This window comes from Myripristis murdjan, chromosome 9, assembly GCF_902150065.1.
Source record: "Myripristis murdjan chromosome 9, fMyrMur1.1, whole genome shotgun sequence".
NCBI lineage: Eukaryota > Metazoa > Chordata > Actinopteri > Holocentriformes > Holocentridae > Myripristis > Myripristis murdjan.
Window position 1 is genome coordinate 24312096 of NC_043988.1, and position 16110 is coordinate 24328205.

The following is a 16110-nucleotide window of genomic DNA, read 5'->3' on the forward strand; positions in this document are numbered from 1 at the left end:
CAAATGTGCTACTAGCAGCAGACTAGACTTGACATACAAGTCAGTCCTTGCCCTAGAGGGAAAATCCACCCTGAAATAGACTTCAAATACTATTCTACAGTATGATATTTGACAGATGAATTAATTTTAGGGACATGTACAGCTTTCCTTTAGATAGAACCCAGTCTTTGATGCCAATTTGACACTTTCTGGAGTTGCTACATTGTCAATGCATGGAAAGTTACCTATGTCAACTGAAATAATATTTGCTAGAGGCTTCACACCCAAATGAGCGACTGTAATATTTCTGATCCAGATACTGAAACATGCCCATGTCCCTGGAAAAGTAGTCTGACTTTGTGGCGCACGTGACATTACGCAGTGTCATTTTCTTTGCTACTGGCACATTTCTTGTATTCATTTACTGTTCATAGCCTTGATGTGGGGAATTCTGGGAATATATCAAATTTCAAAATAAATCCATAGACTTATGGGGAGAAAGTCTCCATGATGGAAGATAAAACTGTGACTTTGATGTTCCTCCATAACTCTAAAGCAGCCTTATGTCACTTATTGGCTCACAAGCAGTTTATAGATAACTTTGATGCACTCGGATTCAAGATCAGACGCACTCACCAAGGCCTCTTGATCCAGAGCCATTTTTAGGGCCACTCTTCAGGCTCTGTGATGGCTTTGAAAGCCCTCCTTTTGTATATGTGAATAAATTGTTTTTGGATTGGGTCTCTGAGTGTATACAGTAGTTATCAAGTTCACAAAGATTTCAAGGAGAATACCAGTTATTGTCCACTTCTTTTTCTTACTTGGTTAGATCCAGTCTATCTTGTCTTCTTTCATGGCAGTAGTGCATGCCTTTGTTTGAGATCTTTAATTAGCGGTCTCACGCATGGAATAGTCTTAATCTCTCAAAACATCAGTTGACAGACAGGTTTCCAGAGAGAGATGTTTGTTTTTGGCCATTTTTCAAACCAAACCCAAACTTGAGAAATGGCTGTGCACTAGAAGTGGTAGCAACTGGAGTTTTTGTAAACCTCATTAAACAGCTCAATTGTTTTCATTTGCACTTAATATAGTGGGAGTGGTTTCTCTAGTACCAATTTAGCACATTAGCATGATTACTTAAGGATGAGATAACCCTTATGTTAGCACACCAGAATAATGGCTGCTGAAAATGGGGCTTTGCAGTAAAGCTTTCAAACGGTAATGGTAACTTTCAAGATTATCACTGTGTCGGCAATTTTTTTTTTGATCAATTTAACATTGCCTTGTTGAATAAACAATTAATACATTTTTTTTTAAAAGCAAAACTAATTCTCAGTGATTCCAAACTTTTAAACGGTAGTACAGTATTTTTTTTTTTTTTTTTTTACTGTGTTTTTAATTTCATTCCAGACCTGATTCACAGAGTTCACCTGCGAGGCGCCTTCATGGTGACCAGAGCAGCCTGGAACCACATGAAGAACCAGAAGTTTGGCAGGTAAGGAGCCCAGCTACTGCTGGGTCAGCAGTATGGATGGAAACTCGTCAGCCAGACATGATGAAATTGTCTTTAGCTGTCAGAATTTGACTGGGTCCTAATGGAGAAGCAAATAACATTTTCTTGGGCCGGATTCAGATCTTGACTTAAGTGCCTTGCAAATGTACTCAAGTCCGTTCTTACATGTGCTCTGCACTTTGCTAATTACAACCCTGGTTGTTTGTGCAGGGATAAGTGGCCGCTGGAAGATGCCCTTGAGGTGATGAATATGTAAATGACCAACATGTATTTACACAGTTTTACACTAGTCAACAGTTATCTAATGTTGGGAGCAGAATGAATAAACATGGAATGGAGCGAGGGAATCTGGGTAATATTACAGCCACTTTAGCAGAAGTTAGACGCTGGGTGAATAGCTCCATTTCACTGACTGCTGTGTCCTCACGTAAGGACAAATTTTATCTACCAGATGTGGTTTTGATCTGGCATTTAGACAGGAGCCGCTTGCATCTGTGAAATGTGGAAACACACAACTTTGACTTATGGGTCTTAATTGATAGAGCCAAAATATTCACTTCCCAGTTTGAAAGCAGTGAATGAATCATGATACCCACTCATTATAGTTTATATAGGTACAGAACCAGAGACACACCAAGTCCCTCTAGCAAAGAATATTGCAGTGACAGTGTTTTTTCGGCTGTATTTAGCCTACCTTTTTTTTCTGGGTTTGATAGCTGTCTAGCCCACTTTATGTGTCTCATGAGCTTTGTGCCTTTAGATTAATATATAAAGTGACCTTGTGCCAGGAGTTTAGTTTCCTGATTGACGGCACTCAAGAAAAGTGAGGGGTAAGAAGACATCTGCATTGTGGATGACGCATTGCTCACTCGTAACTAAAGGTGCAACAATTTTGTACCAAAACTTAAAAATGTGACTCTGCAGTCCTCAGTATGATGAAACCTAGATGTGTGGGAGCTGTAACTGTTTTTTTCCCCCAGTTTTTTCAACATTCAACACTGCTTTTGATTAATAACAGCATTAAGACAAATAACCAGCTTTTCCACGAGCTGCATACAAAGGCTTTCTCTTAATTCTTTGCACAACTTTTACAGATCATTGACAAAAGCTCCATTTAACTTCTTGTGTTAAATTGTTGGTATAAGTTTACATTAAAAAGACACATCTTGAATTTGAGTCAGTTTCATTTTCTCAAACCAGAGTCTGGCTGTTGTCTGTGCTGTAAATGCTCCAGGATGTAAGCCTACATCCACAACCTGAATATGACATGACCACTACTGAGCCACAGTGCTCATGGCCTTTATTTTCTCCTGTATGTTTGTGTGTGTACAAGTGAAAGATTGGGAGGGAGGGAAGGACCGGTATAGAGAGAAAATTACACCTGTGATTTGCACCCAGCAAGTCAACTTAGCTGACAAATGTTAGACTTGTTTGTGAGAGAGAAAGAACTAGTGTTGGGGGCTGTAAGGTCCATAGACAGAGAATATTATCCATTTGTTCTTACTGAGTTGTGCTGCCTTCTCCAGTTTTGAACCCACATCTTATGTTGTGGGTATGATGTTAATTTTCAGTAGGTTCATTTGTGTATTTGTGCTGTTACTCCCCTGCATACTTACATTTGATTGATGGCACTCTTAAAATGTAAAAATGGTCCATGTAAGAATGCTCAATGGTTTGAAAGGTCTTGAATTTCCTTTAGTTGTTGATTCATGTATTTTTGCTCATGAGGTGTATTGATTTTAAACACGTTTTACAGCTGTGTGAGTCAGATGAAAAGACGAGCATAAATTGCAGTTTTTTATAATCAAAAAAATAAAACTTAGTATATTGCAAAATATTAAAAGTAAGCACATTATTGTATTGTGGGCCTCTTGACAGTATCATTGGCAATTTTTGGTGATTTCTCTAGCACTGTAGGATATGAGTGCTGTGATTTGGATCACTGCCCTCTGACGGGCAGTGAGACAGCATGCTGCAGATGTCTCCTATGGTTGATGGAGCGTTTGTATTGTGTTTCACCCCATTGCTTTTGCTCAGCTGAAGCGAACTTGTTGCCTGAGACTGTGTAGTATGCTTGCAAATCTGTGGGTGAGACTGAGTGCGTGTGTGTTTTTGCGTGTCGTGTGCTATGCAGACATGCATTTATTTCTGCCTATATCCCATGCCTAGAAATGAGTGTCCAAGTTAATGTACTGCATGCTGCTTCGTATGAATGATTGAGCAATTGGTTCTAGTGTGTGTATATGAATTGGCACCTCAGTCTTTGTGCTTATGCATGCATTATTTTAATAGGCTACATCTTACACTCATCCCTTTATGTGTTTATGTATGTAAGTACATGTGTCAGTTTATGTGACTGTGTGTGGGTGGTACAGCGGCTCAGTGGTTAGCACTATCGCCTCACAGCAAGAAGGGCTCAAATCTTGGCCCGGGTCCTTTCTCTGTCGAGTTTTTATGTTCTCCTTGTGTCTGTGTTTGTTTTTCCTTCCACAGTCAAAAGACATGTAGGTCAGGTGAATCAAAGACTCTGTTGGCCCCTCTTGACATCAAACAGGCCAAATTATACTTCTGCACTGACATGTTGCCATAGCTACACCATAATGTCAATTTGAGCAATTACAGTTCTTTGTTGGAAACACACACTAATCCTGTCACTGAAACACCGGACAGCAGTGTCAAGTATTTGTTGAATTCTGTGCAGATGAAGCACAGATTAAAAATGGAAGAAGTTACATTTACAGTGACATATGATCAGTTACACTGACATCCTGCAGCCAGTATAGTTTGGGGATGAGTTGGCAATATCATATTTACAAGCCACCTCTGCTTACCTCAAGCTGGTTAAAGAAAGACAACAACTGACATCATGTAAGCATCTCGCAAAACACCCAGCAGTACAAAGCAGTCAGGTGGTCCCATCACAGCTTTTGCAGTCATGGGCTACACAGGAGCTGCAGTAACCTACGGCATAGCTACTGCAGCATTTTGTCGCAGACGTATTTTGAATCCTAATACAGTTCTGGTCTGGATACGCCTACAAGTGTTACGTTTTAGGTTTGGCTCAGGTGAGGGGTTTTGTGGCTGTCATATTAAGGCTATTTTAGCAAATGAGCAATGAATTTTTTGACCTGTCACAGTGGCTGTGGGTGTACTTTACCTAGAACTGCATTGGAATTCATAATAATGCCCCATTTGACCCTGAATAAATAGGTAAGGAAAATGGAATGGACGGATGTGTATGTGTGTGTGGACTCCCTGTGACATCCATTACTGCAAAGCGATGGCTCTCATTCTGCTTATGTGCTGACTTGTTGCCTTACGATGTCTTATGACCAGAATCATCATGACGGCATCAACCGCAGGCATCTATGGTAACTTTGGCCAGGCCAACTACAGCGCCGCCAAGCTGGGCCTGTATGGCCTCGCCAACACCTTGGCCATCGAGGGACGCAAGTACAACATCCACTGCAACACAATCGCTCCCACCGCTGGCTCCCGACTCACACAGTCTGTCATGCCCCCAGGTGAGCCAGACGCACAGAAGATGTAAATGTACACAGTTGGCTTATATGCATGTAGGTGCAATGGTGATAAAATGGTATTCATAATGATCTCTAAACTTTCATAGATTTCAAGGTACCCCAGAGTGTAGTTAACTTCCTCTCAGTCTTAATGCACAATTCTGGTTATTCTGGCCTTTTCCCTCATTTTTTACCATCACAGGGATTAATTGTGTTAAAAATTACATTGCTAGAGCTTTACATGGCTTCAGGAGGGGGGAGGGCAAACTGAAGCTGCTACACACAGAAGAAACACTGTCCGACTGTTGAATCTAAGTGTCTTCAACACGGCAACACTGACGCTGCAGTTAAACATGTCTTTATGTAGCTGTGACTGAACATTTGTCACAGCATTTCAGTTACAATAGCACATTTTTATGATTTTCAGCATTGCTCAGACTCTTCCTTATTTACTTTGCTGGCTGCCAGCTTTTTGGTGCAGTCAGTCTTGTCCAGAGAAGCGGAATAATGGGTTTTTGTTGCCTCATTTTGTTAGTGTTGAACAATAAGACTGAGAAAATGAATTCACTCTGGCTTGTTGTCTGTTTTGTTACTTTTTTACAGTTTCATTCTGGCAGTAAAGAAAGCTGTCTGTCTGAGCTATGCATCTTTATTCAGGAGCAAAACTGTCCCTTTAATATTGACCCATGCATTGATTTTACATATCATGATAAAAAACTTATGTCACAAAATATGAAAATTTGGATTGTTTTAAACCTTGTCAGCTATGTGGCCTAGCATTACTGTGGTACTGGGCTACATTTCCATGTGTGCACACATTTTAATCACAACTTCTTTTGAGTTGCTGCATTATATAATACCTGTGTAATGCTGATATAGAGAGTGTGAGGTAATAGCACTTATGTTTAACACACAACTTTGTCATCTAATATTTTTTTTTTTTTTTACTGCTCTAACAGCAGTGATGAAATCATTTAACCTTTTAGTGCTTTTAAAGTTTTAAAGTGACAGTGATTTCAACTGGCAGCTCTAGCCACCTTATTTTACTGTGTATCAAACTTTTATATTTATATAAAAGTCATACTGAATATGAATTTTTTATTATATTCATGTTTGAAATATTTATAGAAATAGAAGGTAATATGTGCTTGAGTGTTAGCTACACAGGAAGGCTGTATCATTCTGCATGATCAAATTGGAATGGTGGTCATGCCCTGTAACGAAGAATAGTCAACAAGACACAAAATGACACACACAGTAGTTCATGAACACGAGGTACTCCATGTAACTCATGAATTATGTGTTTGACATATCGTCAGTGGCAGGTGAAAACCACTTATCTTCAACATGTCAATTTTTCAGGAACTAAAAAAAAAAAAAAAAAAATCATTATTGAATTTTGAAAAGGTTTGAGGAAGAGGCGGACGAAATCTCTCAGTGCACAGGGAGCATGTAAACCTTGACCTGAAGTGAACACTTGAAAACCAACACAAGTGGAGTTATGAGGTTTTCATGTGGCGACTGATGTGAAGGACAACGTCAAGATTATAAAAAGGCTTATGTCTCATGAAGATGTTGTGCATGCACTCCCGCTGCAGCTCTGGCCTGGAGTGTTTAGTGACTAATGAAAATAAAGCTTTTGTTGCCCCGCCTCTTCGGTCCAGGGTGGCATCTGTCACACTGTGCCATGCCAACTATAACAGGAGGGTCTCTCGTTCTGAGTAAATGACAGGCCTCCATATGTCAGCAAGCCTTCACTGACCCAGACTTAATTAAAAAAAAACACTGATCCAACTAAAACATTGCTGTCTGCAATTAAGCTGAGTGCCTCTTGTTTTACCACTGTTTCACAGGCCCATACATTTTATATTTATTAGTCGACCAGTGGATGAAGATGTTCTTACATAAATTTCATGGTTCATACGTGTGAACAGGGTTTGACATAAACACCCGCCCACCTGCCAGATGTGGATAGAAATCGGCAGTGGCATATAACACCGTCACTCCTACTCGCCACTTTGGTCAGTTTCATTTTCATTTAACAAATCATTGTCGTTTACAAAAGGTAGCTGAACTAATTAAATCATTTCAGTGTGATACTACATGATACTGCTACTCCAGTGAGCACTGCCTGCACACTGTGCTCATCCCATTAGGCCATACATGTCATCTTCTTTCCAGTGACAGCCAAACCGAACTAAATACAACCGCCGAAAACAAACAGCAAAACCATGTAAACTGCAAGTTGTACTAAGGGGTGCAAGTCCTGATCAGTATTTGGGAGAAATAAAATATTTACTTTGAATGTCTCCTGTTTAAATTTTAACATGCAACATAGCGTTACCATCGAAGCACCGCTGTCCTGGTGCGGCGAGCAGGATGTTACGGGAAAACATTCTCCTCACAGCGGCTGTACCGATACAGCAACCGAGGGAGGAGGCAGATTTTCCCCCGCCGGCAGAACAGCGGAGAGCTCACGAGAGAAAAGCTCCGTTAAAAAGTGTCCCTGGCTGATATAATCTGTCAATAAACGGGGGTTAAAATGGGTTAAATAACCTGATGCTTCACGGCTGTTTTGATCCGACTGACTCAGCTTTTTATTGAGTTTTTACAGCATTCAGCTGGATCTCAACTCTGCTGTTAGAAACACTGATCTATAAAAAAAATATTATAGGCCCATCATAAAATATTAGTCATCAGTGGTTAGAAATGAAAAATAAAAAATAAAATAAAATGCACTTTATTTTCGTGAGCTGGGCATCCAGTGCACAAACAGTAGAGAAAAATAAAGTAAGGCTATAAAATTATTAAGGCTAAGACAAATGAAGTCCAAAAGGAGACAAAGAGGAAGAACAGGAAGTCAGGTTGTGAGTGACTGGAGGATATCATCCAGCTAAAATAAAAATAAAAATTCTGTAGCCTTCTGCAGTGATTGTGGGATGTGTGGCACTGACAAGGCAGAGGGCATGTCTTTTGTTATTGGTACAACCAATCTGACACACACACACACACACACACATACACTCACAGTGTACTAAGGTTGGATAGATAGGCCTATAGCGCTTTCTTGTTCAAATAAAATTTTATATCCAAACAAATGCATCCTGTTACAGTCAACCTCTTCCTACTTTTTGTTGGGTGGGTGTTTTTGGCTGGTGAAATGCCATGTGGCTAGTGACTTTGGAAAACCACTAGGCGCAGTGGCTGGTGAGCCAAACAGTTGCATGTGAAATGGAGTGCATATGTTTTCATATCCCTCTAAATCTATTTATTTACAACATATGCTTCCCACATTACACACAATTAAAATCTGATGGATTATTATTGTGAATTATTCCCACATTTATGAATTTATTTCAAAAGTAATACAGTAAGTAATGTCAGACATTACTGTATATGACATAAAAAAACAATTTTAGAAACATAAACTGCACCTAGTTAAGAATTTGCCCAGATTTTTTGCTAGTAATGTGAGCTTAGATCCATAATTTTTATTGGCCCGATTTGTAAAAGTAATATACCAAGCACTGTAAGTGTTTTCTTTGCTTGGAGAACAATAAGTACTGTTATGCCCCGTCTAGGGGTGCGGAGACATGACATGAAAAAGGCCCCATCTTCCCCAATTCTCAAATAGCCAGCAGGACAACTTCTCAAAGTAAACAGTTATTTTATTTTTAAGGGAATAGGTAGTAGTATACAAAAACAATAATTTTAGCCTTGGGGTGAACTAAGGCCAACATAATAAACAAAACAGTTCTGACTGAAAAACAACCAACTCTAATCCTAACAAAGAAAACCATACAAACACTTACCTCCCTAGTCTAACAAAAAAACAGGAGAAAAAGGATCAACTAAAACGGCAGTTCACCCCTACTGCTCTACATACAACGATTCAGAGGTGCTTGCACACAAAAGAACTGGCTGGCTGGTTGAGAGGTGAGGAGGATAGGAAGCCTGCTGCTGCTGCTGCTGCCATCTCCATCTTGGGCCTTATATAGCTCCTCTCTTGCTTCATTAGCCAATCCTGGGACTGGAGAACCTCAGCCAATCCACCATCACTGTGGAGCCCATGTGCTAACAAAGATAGGGAGGAAAAAAAACAGAGCACACACTCCAACGAACACTTCACACAACGACAACAGTCGTAACAGTACTTTGTTGCTGTTAAAAGCAGTTGTGATTATTAGCAGCACTGATTGTTAGTGTGACACATTTTGTTTTTTTTTTGTAGACCTGGTGGAGTCTATGAAGCCGGAGTATGTAGCTCCTCTGGTCCTCTGGCTCTGCCACGAACAGTGTAAAGAAAATGGCGGATTATTTGAGGTATGTGAAAACAGATACTTAAACACTTTTTTCTGTCTTTTGTCAGTAAGAGCAGTGATGTGCTTCTACTATATAGTTGCCTTTAGCTTTGTGTCTTTTTTCCCTAATGTCAGTGAGAACGGCAGCGTGCCACTCACATGTTCAAGCGACTATTTTTAATTCCTGTGTGATTTCTTCTCTCTCTCTCCTCTGATGTTTCTCCTCCTTTCAGGTTGGAGGAGGCTGGATTGGAAAATGTGAGTACTGTGTTTTTTCATCCCCTTGGGAAATGTCTGTACTCATCTACAGTATTCAGTAGCCCCTGGTACTTGAGCGTATGGTTTGCAATATTCAGCGACCCCTTTGTTTGTGTGTGGCCGTGTGTGCAGTGCGCTGGGAGCGTTCTCAAGGCCACATTGTGAGACACAAGAACCAGAGGATGACTCCAGAGGCTGTCAGGGACCATTGGGACAACATCTGTGATTTTACGGACGCCGCCAAGCCTGTTTCCATACAAGGTCAGTGAGACATGGTAGTAAATACTCAAACACTCGTGCACAATAACGCAGCACAAACACAAGTGAGCATCCATACGCCCACACACTAACAGGTACACTCAACATACCAAGCAGGGATGCCAGGTTACAGAATTTGCAATGGTCTGCTTATCTGCACCTTACTTTATTACATATAATTTGACTTGAAATGGGAACCACTAAGTTTAAGAATTCATAGTATTCCTTTTGTCTCTCTCAAAGCCACAAACCAGAGAGCTACGGCTTGAAGCTGCGATTTTATTAGCATAAAATCTGGAGCTGCTCGGTAGACGATGAACAATGAAGGGGTAATTAAGAGGTTATTCATTTTGTGGACTTACACAATGTTTGACTATTTAAACCCCTGAATTTTTTAATACCACCGTAGTGTTATCAGTTCTGAACCAGAAAATGTCCTCTTTTCCACAGACAGCCCCCTTGGGTGCTCTCACAATCACATTTCCCAGAGAACTAAGGCCTATTTTGTTATTGAAACCTTACATCTGGAGCTTCTTCACAGAGAATGAAGTGCAAAGTGTTTTTTTTTTTCTTTTTGGATCAGCTTTTTGTTCATATGTTCAAGTTTTACATCTCTGCCCTCAGGCTTTGCGAAAGGGCTGTTCATGTTCATAATAATCAGGCTGTTCTCACACCTGTAGTCCATTTCCTTGGTGGGTTTGAATGCACATGGTAGTTTATAGCATTGTTGTTTTGGTTCAGTTTGGTTTCATGAAGCAAAAAAATTCACAGAAACCAAAATCCATGTGGGAGCTGTCGGCCCGCTCATTGGTCAGGGTCACAGAAATATTGTAATATTGTATTCTCATTTAATTGTGCATATTGGGCCGATACTGAATCTTGCATTAGCTGGGAGTGCCTTCAGTAGCTTCGGCATTGCTTTGTTATTGCAGTGCTTGTTTGGTCTGTGTACCAACGAGGCATTTTGTTTTCCCTGTTGCTCAGTGTCAGCCCTCGATTCATTTAGTCGCTGTGTTGCTCCTGCTAACTGCTAAACGTTGCCAAGTCGCTTTTTCATAATGCACAGCTGAGCTATGGGAGCTACCTCAGCCCAAAATGCACCAACAGGGTCTGGGTTGTTTCGGTCTGCACCTTTTTGTGTGATTACAGTTTTCACACGTGACCAATCCAACCACTCCAAGGCTGTAAACGTACAAGGATTTGATTCAGTCGGACTAAATAAAGCAGGTGTGAAATGATGGTAAGAACTTTTAGATTTAATGGTATCCACTTTCAGCCGCATTACAAAGCTGTTATTCTCTTGGTGCTGTAGACAGGCACATAGCAGGGTAGGTTCTGTCCTCGGTCACATTCTTTGAGTGGATTAATGGGAGAACCACTAACTCATGTCAGTTGAAACACTAATAAAATTGGCTGGTGCAGCTCTGCAGTACAACTGGAGTGGATGCAGACTGTTTCTATAAGGTGCCTGCACATGTTTAGTAGTAAAACTGCTGTGTGCTGCCTGTGCAGTTGTTTGCCTATGGAGAGAGTGATGTTGCCCGACCCTGTGGCAGCATTACACCCGGCAGTGTGTGCTGCTCGGACTTCCCACTTTGCGCTGTGCTCAAAGTTCAGTTTATTTCAACACTGACCCTGTTTGCCAGCGCCCTTTTGGAGTGCATTCAATCAGATTCAGGATACCAACAGCTAAAACTGAACATCTTGCATTATGTGCTGTTAATTTAAAAAAATGACGTGACCTTAGACAAAAAAACATTGCATGGAGACTGTCAGCAGTCAGGCGTGTTACCAGGTTTACTTTCCTATATTGCTAATAGCCAAGCTAAGTGACAGTCGACGCTGACTCTGCGCCCAACCTAGCAGGGAGCACAGCTCAGACCGCTTATCGTGTGTGAGCACCTTAGCACTGCCAAAGTAAAAAAAAATAAGAATACTATTACTCTAAATCCAGCTCATGCAGCATAATCCAAATGCTCTGAAGCCAAATGATTTCCCTGTGGTTCCAAAAGTCCAATATTTACCTCATCATTTCTGAGAGGTGATGAGAGCACCACATCGGTACAGCGAGGTGGTGGAAGAGTCGCGCTGCCTTCATGTGCTTCTGGTCTGCTGGAGTTTTACTTAAAATCTACCAAGGAATTCAGTCAGGAATAACAAAGTGGACCCTGAAACAAAATAATCATTTTTGGAAACCAGAAAAGTTCATTGTTGTTTTGTTGGGTTTTTAAATTTATTGTATGCCAACATAAAAAAAAACAAACAAACAAAAAAAAAAACAGGAATGGGAATATTGTATCATTCATTTACTTAAAAAGCTCGAAACGGCTGTTGTCTCGCCCCAAACAAAGTTTAAGTATTGCATTGTTCTCGTTTCTCCTTTCAGTTGTTGCAGGACTGTATATTTGCACAAATCGTTTGATGCAGTCATTTCTTTTCTTTTTTTGTAGTTCCTACTTTGATTAATTCAGCAGTTTCAAAGTGAAGTGTAAAGTGAAGTGTTGAAGTGTAAAAGCCTTATCTATTACACTGCAAGTCCAATGTTGCTGTTTTTTTTTTTTTTTTTTCAAAAGACAGTGCTTGTATTGTTTCTTTATCAAAGGCACCTACCGGCACTTGTTGTTGTTGTTTCTTTGAGTTTTTTTTGTTTTTGCAGCACCAAAAGAAATGTGGAAAGTACACGGAAACTTTTTAATTATAAAATGCTCTTTTGATTTTTCCCATCCTCGGCATAGTAAAAATGAATTGCCACATAATGATCGTAAAACCGTGAAACCATGATTTATCCTCGCGCTATAAATGTACCATCAAATTCTCAAAGCGTTGCATCCGTACGTGCCGCACATCCTCACACCCGACAGTGATCAGCTCGGTGATCTCCTTTAACTGTAGAGGGGTAATTCAACGCAGGAATTAAATATTTAGTTCAGCAGTTCTTTCAATTACAGCACCGTGCTACCAGAGGCTTTCGGTGTTAGCAGGTTTTTAAGTTTTTAAAGACAGTGTAGTTTCACTCACTCCAAACATGCATACACCCTCCCCCCTAAGAACAGTCCCTAAAAACACAAATTCACTTGTTCTGTTTTCAGTCCTTCCAGTCAGTGAAACTACAATCCCTGTGTGATTTGCAACTGTGCTTTTTCTCAACACGTAGGAAGGTGCTAGAGCCCTCTTATGATGGCTTGGATTAATATTTTCTTTCTTTCTTTCTTTGTGCATGGAACCCCATGTATTGCCTCTTGCAGCTGTATTTATCTTTATTATTGGGCGATGTTTTAGGGGATGATTGGCAGCTGTTTTGATGTTGATATGAGTGTGAGAGACATGGAGTGAAGTATTGATGGATAAGACTCTCCTATGAAATGGGATTAGAAAGTTGCAAACTTGCATATTATCATTCATATCCATCTCCAACATGCAGAATTAAGCATGTAATTGCTGTTAAGCTGAGGAAACAAAATGCAGAACAAAGGCCTTAGCTTGCTGGAGAGTCCAAAGAAATTAAAAAACAGGAGGTCAGCAGAGCAATATGGCTATCAACGAGGAATTGCATAATAAAGACAGCTTCCGGCGCAGTGCTCATCCAACACTACAAATAAAATCACACTTTGACATTCATTTAAATGCAAGGTAACAAGGCAACACAGAGAGAAGACAAGATTGTGTCAGAGGTCAGATGCATAAGATGGACACAAGAAATGAAAGCAAGTAAACCATGTGTTAGCGTGAACAAAATTAGTGTTGTGGCCTTAAGGTCATATGCAAACGAGAAGATGGCAAATGTTGATTGTTATCCCTCTCCACCTCCCACACCCCTCCCCGTGCTCTCAGATGTACAATCGAAGAGAGGGCCGCGGTGTGAGTGTTCGCTTGAACGGGGGTGGCAGTCCCACAGGGCGCCGGCAAGCTTCATTAGCATGACTTTGTAGTGCCTTCTCATTTGTAGCTTATTACAGAGACTTGTTGCTGCCTCTGTTCTGTAACTGCCCGCCGCTGAGTGACGGTAATTAGTGGCTCTCACTCTCACCGTTTGTGTTCCTCTGTTCCCTCCTCTCAGCTCTCTTCCTGTGTTTGTTTGTGCTTAATCTACAGAGACATTCATGGGTCGTATTACCTGGGCAGATATATTTATATTCTATTTTAAGCACCTGGCAAAGTGAGAGCAAATGAAGGGTGAGCTTAAGGTTGCATATAGTATATTACTGTATCACAGAGTATGAGCGCTTATCGTATAAACTTATAAACTGATTATAGTTTATACAATATTATAGGTTTAAGACTGTTTTTACCTATTGATCTGTGATCAGTTGATCCTTCCATGTATTTTGTAGCCACTATTGGATCAATATCGACCTAATTGACCAACGAAACTGATGTGCGGATGGTCAACAATCTTGTGAGGAGAGAAAATTTGCCACGGATAATTTTTTTGCAGTTATTGATCATCACCAGCGAATCCCATTTCTCTAATCCCTTGTTTCCCTACAGCTCTGCACTGAAATGATATTTGCAGTATTTTTTTCTGTTGAAATTTGATTATTGCCTTCGAGTTACTTTTTTGTCTAGTAAAAAAAATGATGAACTGCTGCGGTAGGCCAATCCAAATCAGACAAAAATACATGAATTCTTGCTCTAGACATTATAACAGTGTGGATGCAGTCTTTGAGGCCATAGAGAATAGAGATATTGGCTATAGTCAGAAAATGTGTAATTATAATTGCACAACCATTTCTGTTGATTTATATTGCCAGCAGGGTCAGAGATTCACATTCCCCTGGTGTGTTTGTGCAGGTCAGTCGAGGTCCCATCCTGACTCGTTGATCAGTGTGTAAAGGGTTGTGTTGAAGGTGAATTATTTTATCTTGCTGTCGCTGTCTCCGAGTCCCTTATGTGCATCGCCTCTCTATCTCTGTTTGTCTCATCTCTGTGTAGAGGGTCTGCAAATGGTTGTGGAGGTGCTGTCTAAAGTGGACTCAGAGGGAGGAGTCTCTGGCAATCCAACAGCATCTGCAGCCTCTGCCTCTGTGTCCTCTGGGATCAATCCGGTGAGTAAGAGCGGCCTCTGTGGCACACCTGGTGCACCCTAACTGGTGATGCACATTATGTCAGAGTTTCATGTATTTGTGTGTCATTGGAAGATATGCAAAGCAAGAAATGCTTTGTTACCCATTGTTTTTTTGGGCTGATGACGTGTTCCTGCCTCTAATTTGCCTACATCTGACTGTTTTCTACCTGCATTGCTCTCTGTTCTTATTTACCAGCCTTTTCCTCTTTCTCTGCTCCCTCTCCCTACCTTTCCACTGTTGTCATCTCCTCCTCCTTACCTTTTTTTATTTCCTTTGTTTACTCACTTTACTTTCTTTCTTTTTTACTTCTCTCTTCTCATGTCCTTTTACCCTGTCTTTGCTACTTTTAATCTATGTCCATCAGTGTGTCTTTCTGGGTCTGCGCCACTCATTTTGCCCTACATACTGTATATCTTTCCTCTTGAATCTGCAGTAGTATCAGTAACAGATGCTTGATGATGACTTTTACAGTACTGAGCTATGAAATCTCTGGCTGTTTCAAACACAGGGCAGCTCTTAGCTGTTTAATAACACTACCCTTACTCATAACCTTCTCAATGATAGATGAAGTGCACTTACACTTACCTACTTACACTCACCTGTATTTAATGTATAAAACAGTAAGGCACTTGACATGTGCCAACTCAGATTTACTTTTAGGAACAAAGCGTACAAAAGACGAAGTACAATAGTGCAGTGAGTCAGTGATGGCTCCCTGGATGGTTGCTCGCGCTGTGTTCTCCATCATGAAATCATAGACTGAAGTGGTTACAGCATACAGAGGGCACGGGCGCTTAAATAAAACATGGGCCTCAAGAATAATTGTATGACATAAAAATAGTTATCCTCAAACTAGGGTTTTCATGATATCAGATTTTCACTACACGATTATCATGGACAAAAAAAATTCACGATGATGATTTTATCGTGATATTTATGGAAAATTTGAGGGAAAAAATAATGCTGTCAGTCAAATTCATCTTTAATTTTGTTTATTTTGCGCTTTGTCTCTTCTTGGCAAATGAATTACACTCAAAACATGAGTGTAAGGAGATGCAGAGAGAGAGTCTGTAACTGTGTGTGTGTGTGTGTGTGTGTTTGGCGGGAGGGGAAGAGAGACAAAGCGAGAACAGAAAGACATAGAAATGATTTAACAGGCGCTGGATTATTTACACAACATTATCATAAACATGTTATTAATATGATATCAGTAT

The 16110-nt window shown here is 40.4% G+C and overlaps 1 protein-coding gene across 1 annotated transcript in view; it reads left to right on the forward strand.

Annotated features, from left to right (window-relative positions):
- hsd17b4 (hydroxysteroid (17-beta) dehydrogenase 4) overlaps positions 1–16110 on the forward strand; it is a 37100-nt gene that overhangs the window by 6959 nt on the left and 14031 nt on the right. The window contains exons 7-12 of the mRNA XM_030060970.1: positions 1390–1474; positions 4829–5016; positions 9245–9336; positions 9548–9572; positions 9705–9833; positions 14763–14875. Coding sequence (XP_029916830.1) covers positions 1390–1474; positions 4829–5016; positions 9245–9336; positions 9548–9572; positions 9705–9833; positions 14763–14875 — 632 coding nt within the window. The remainder of the gene's footprint in view (positions 1–1389; positions 1475–4828; positions 5017–9244; positions 9337–9547; positions 9573–9704; positions 9834–14762; positions 14876–16110) is intronic.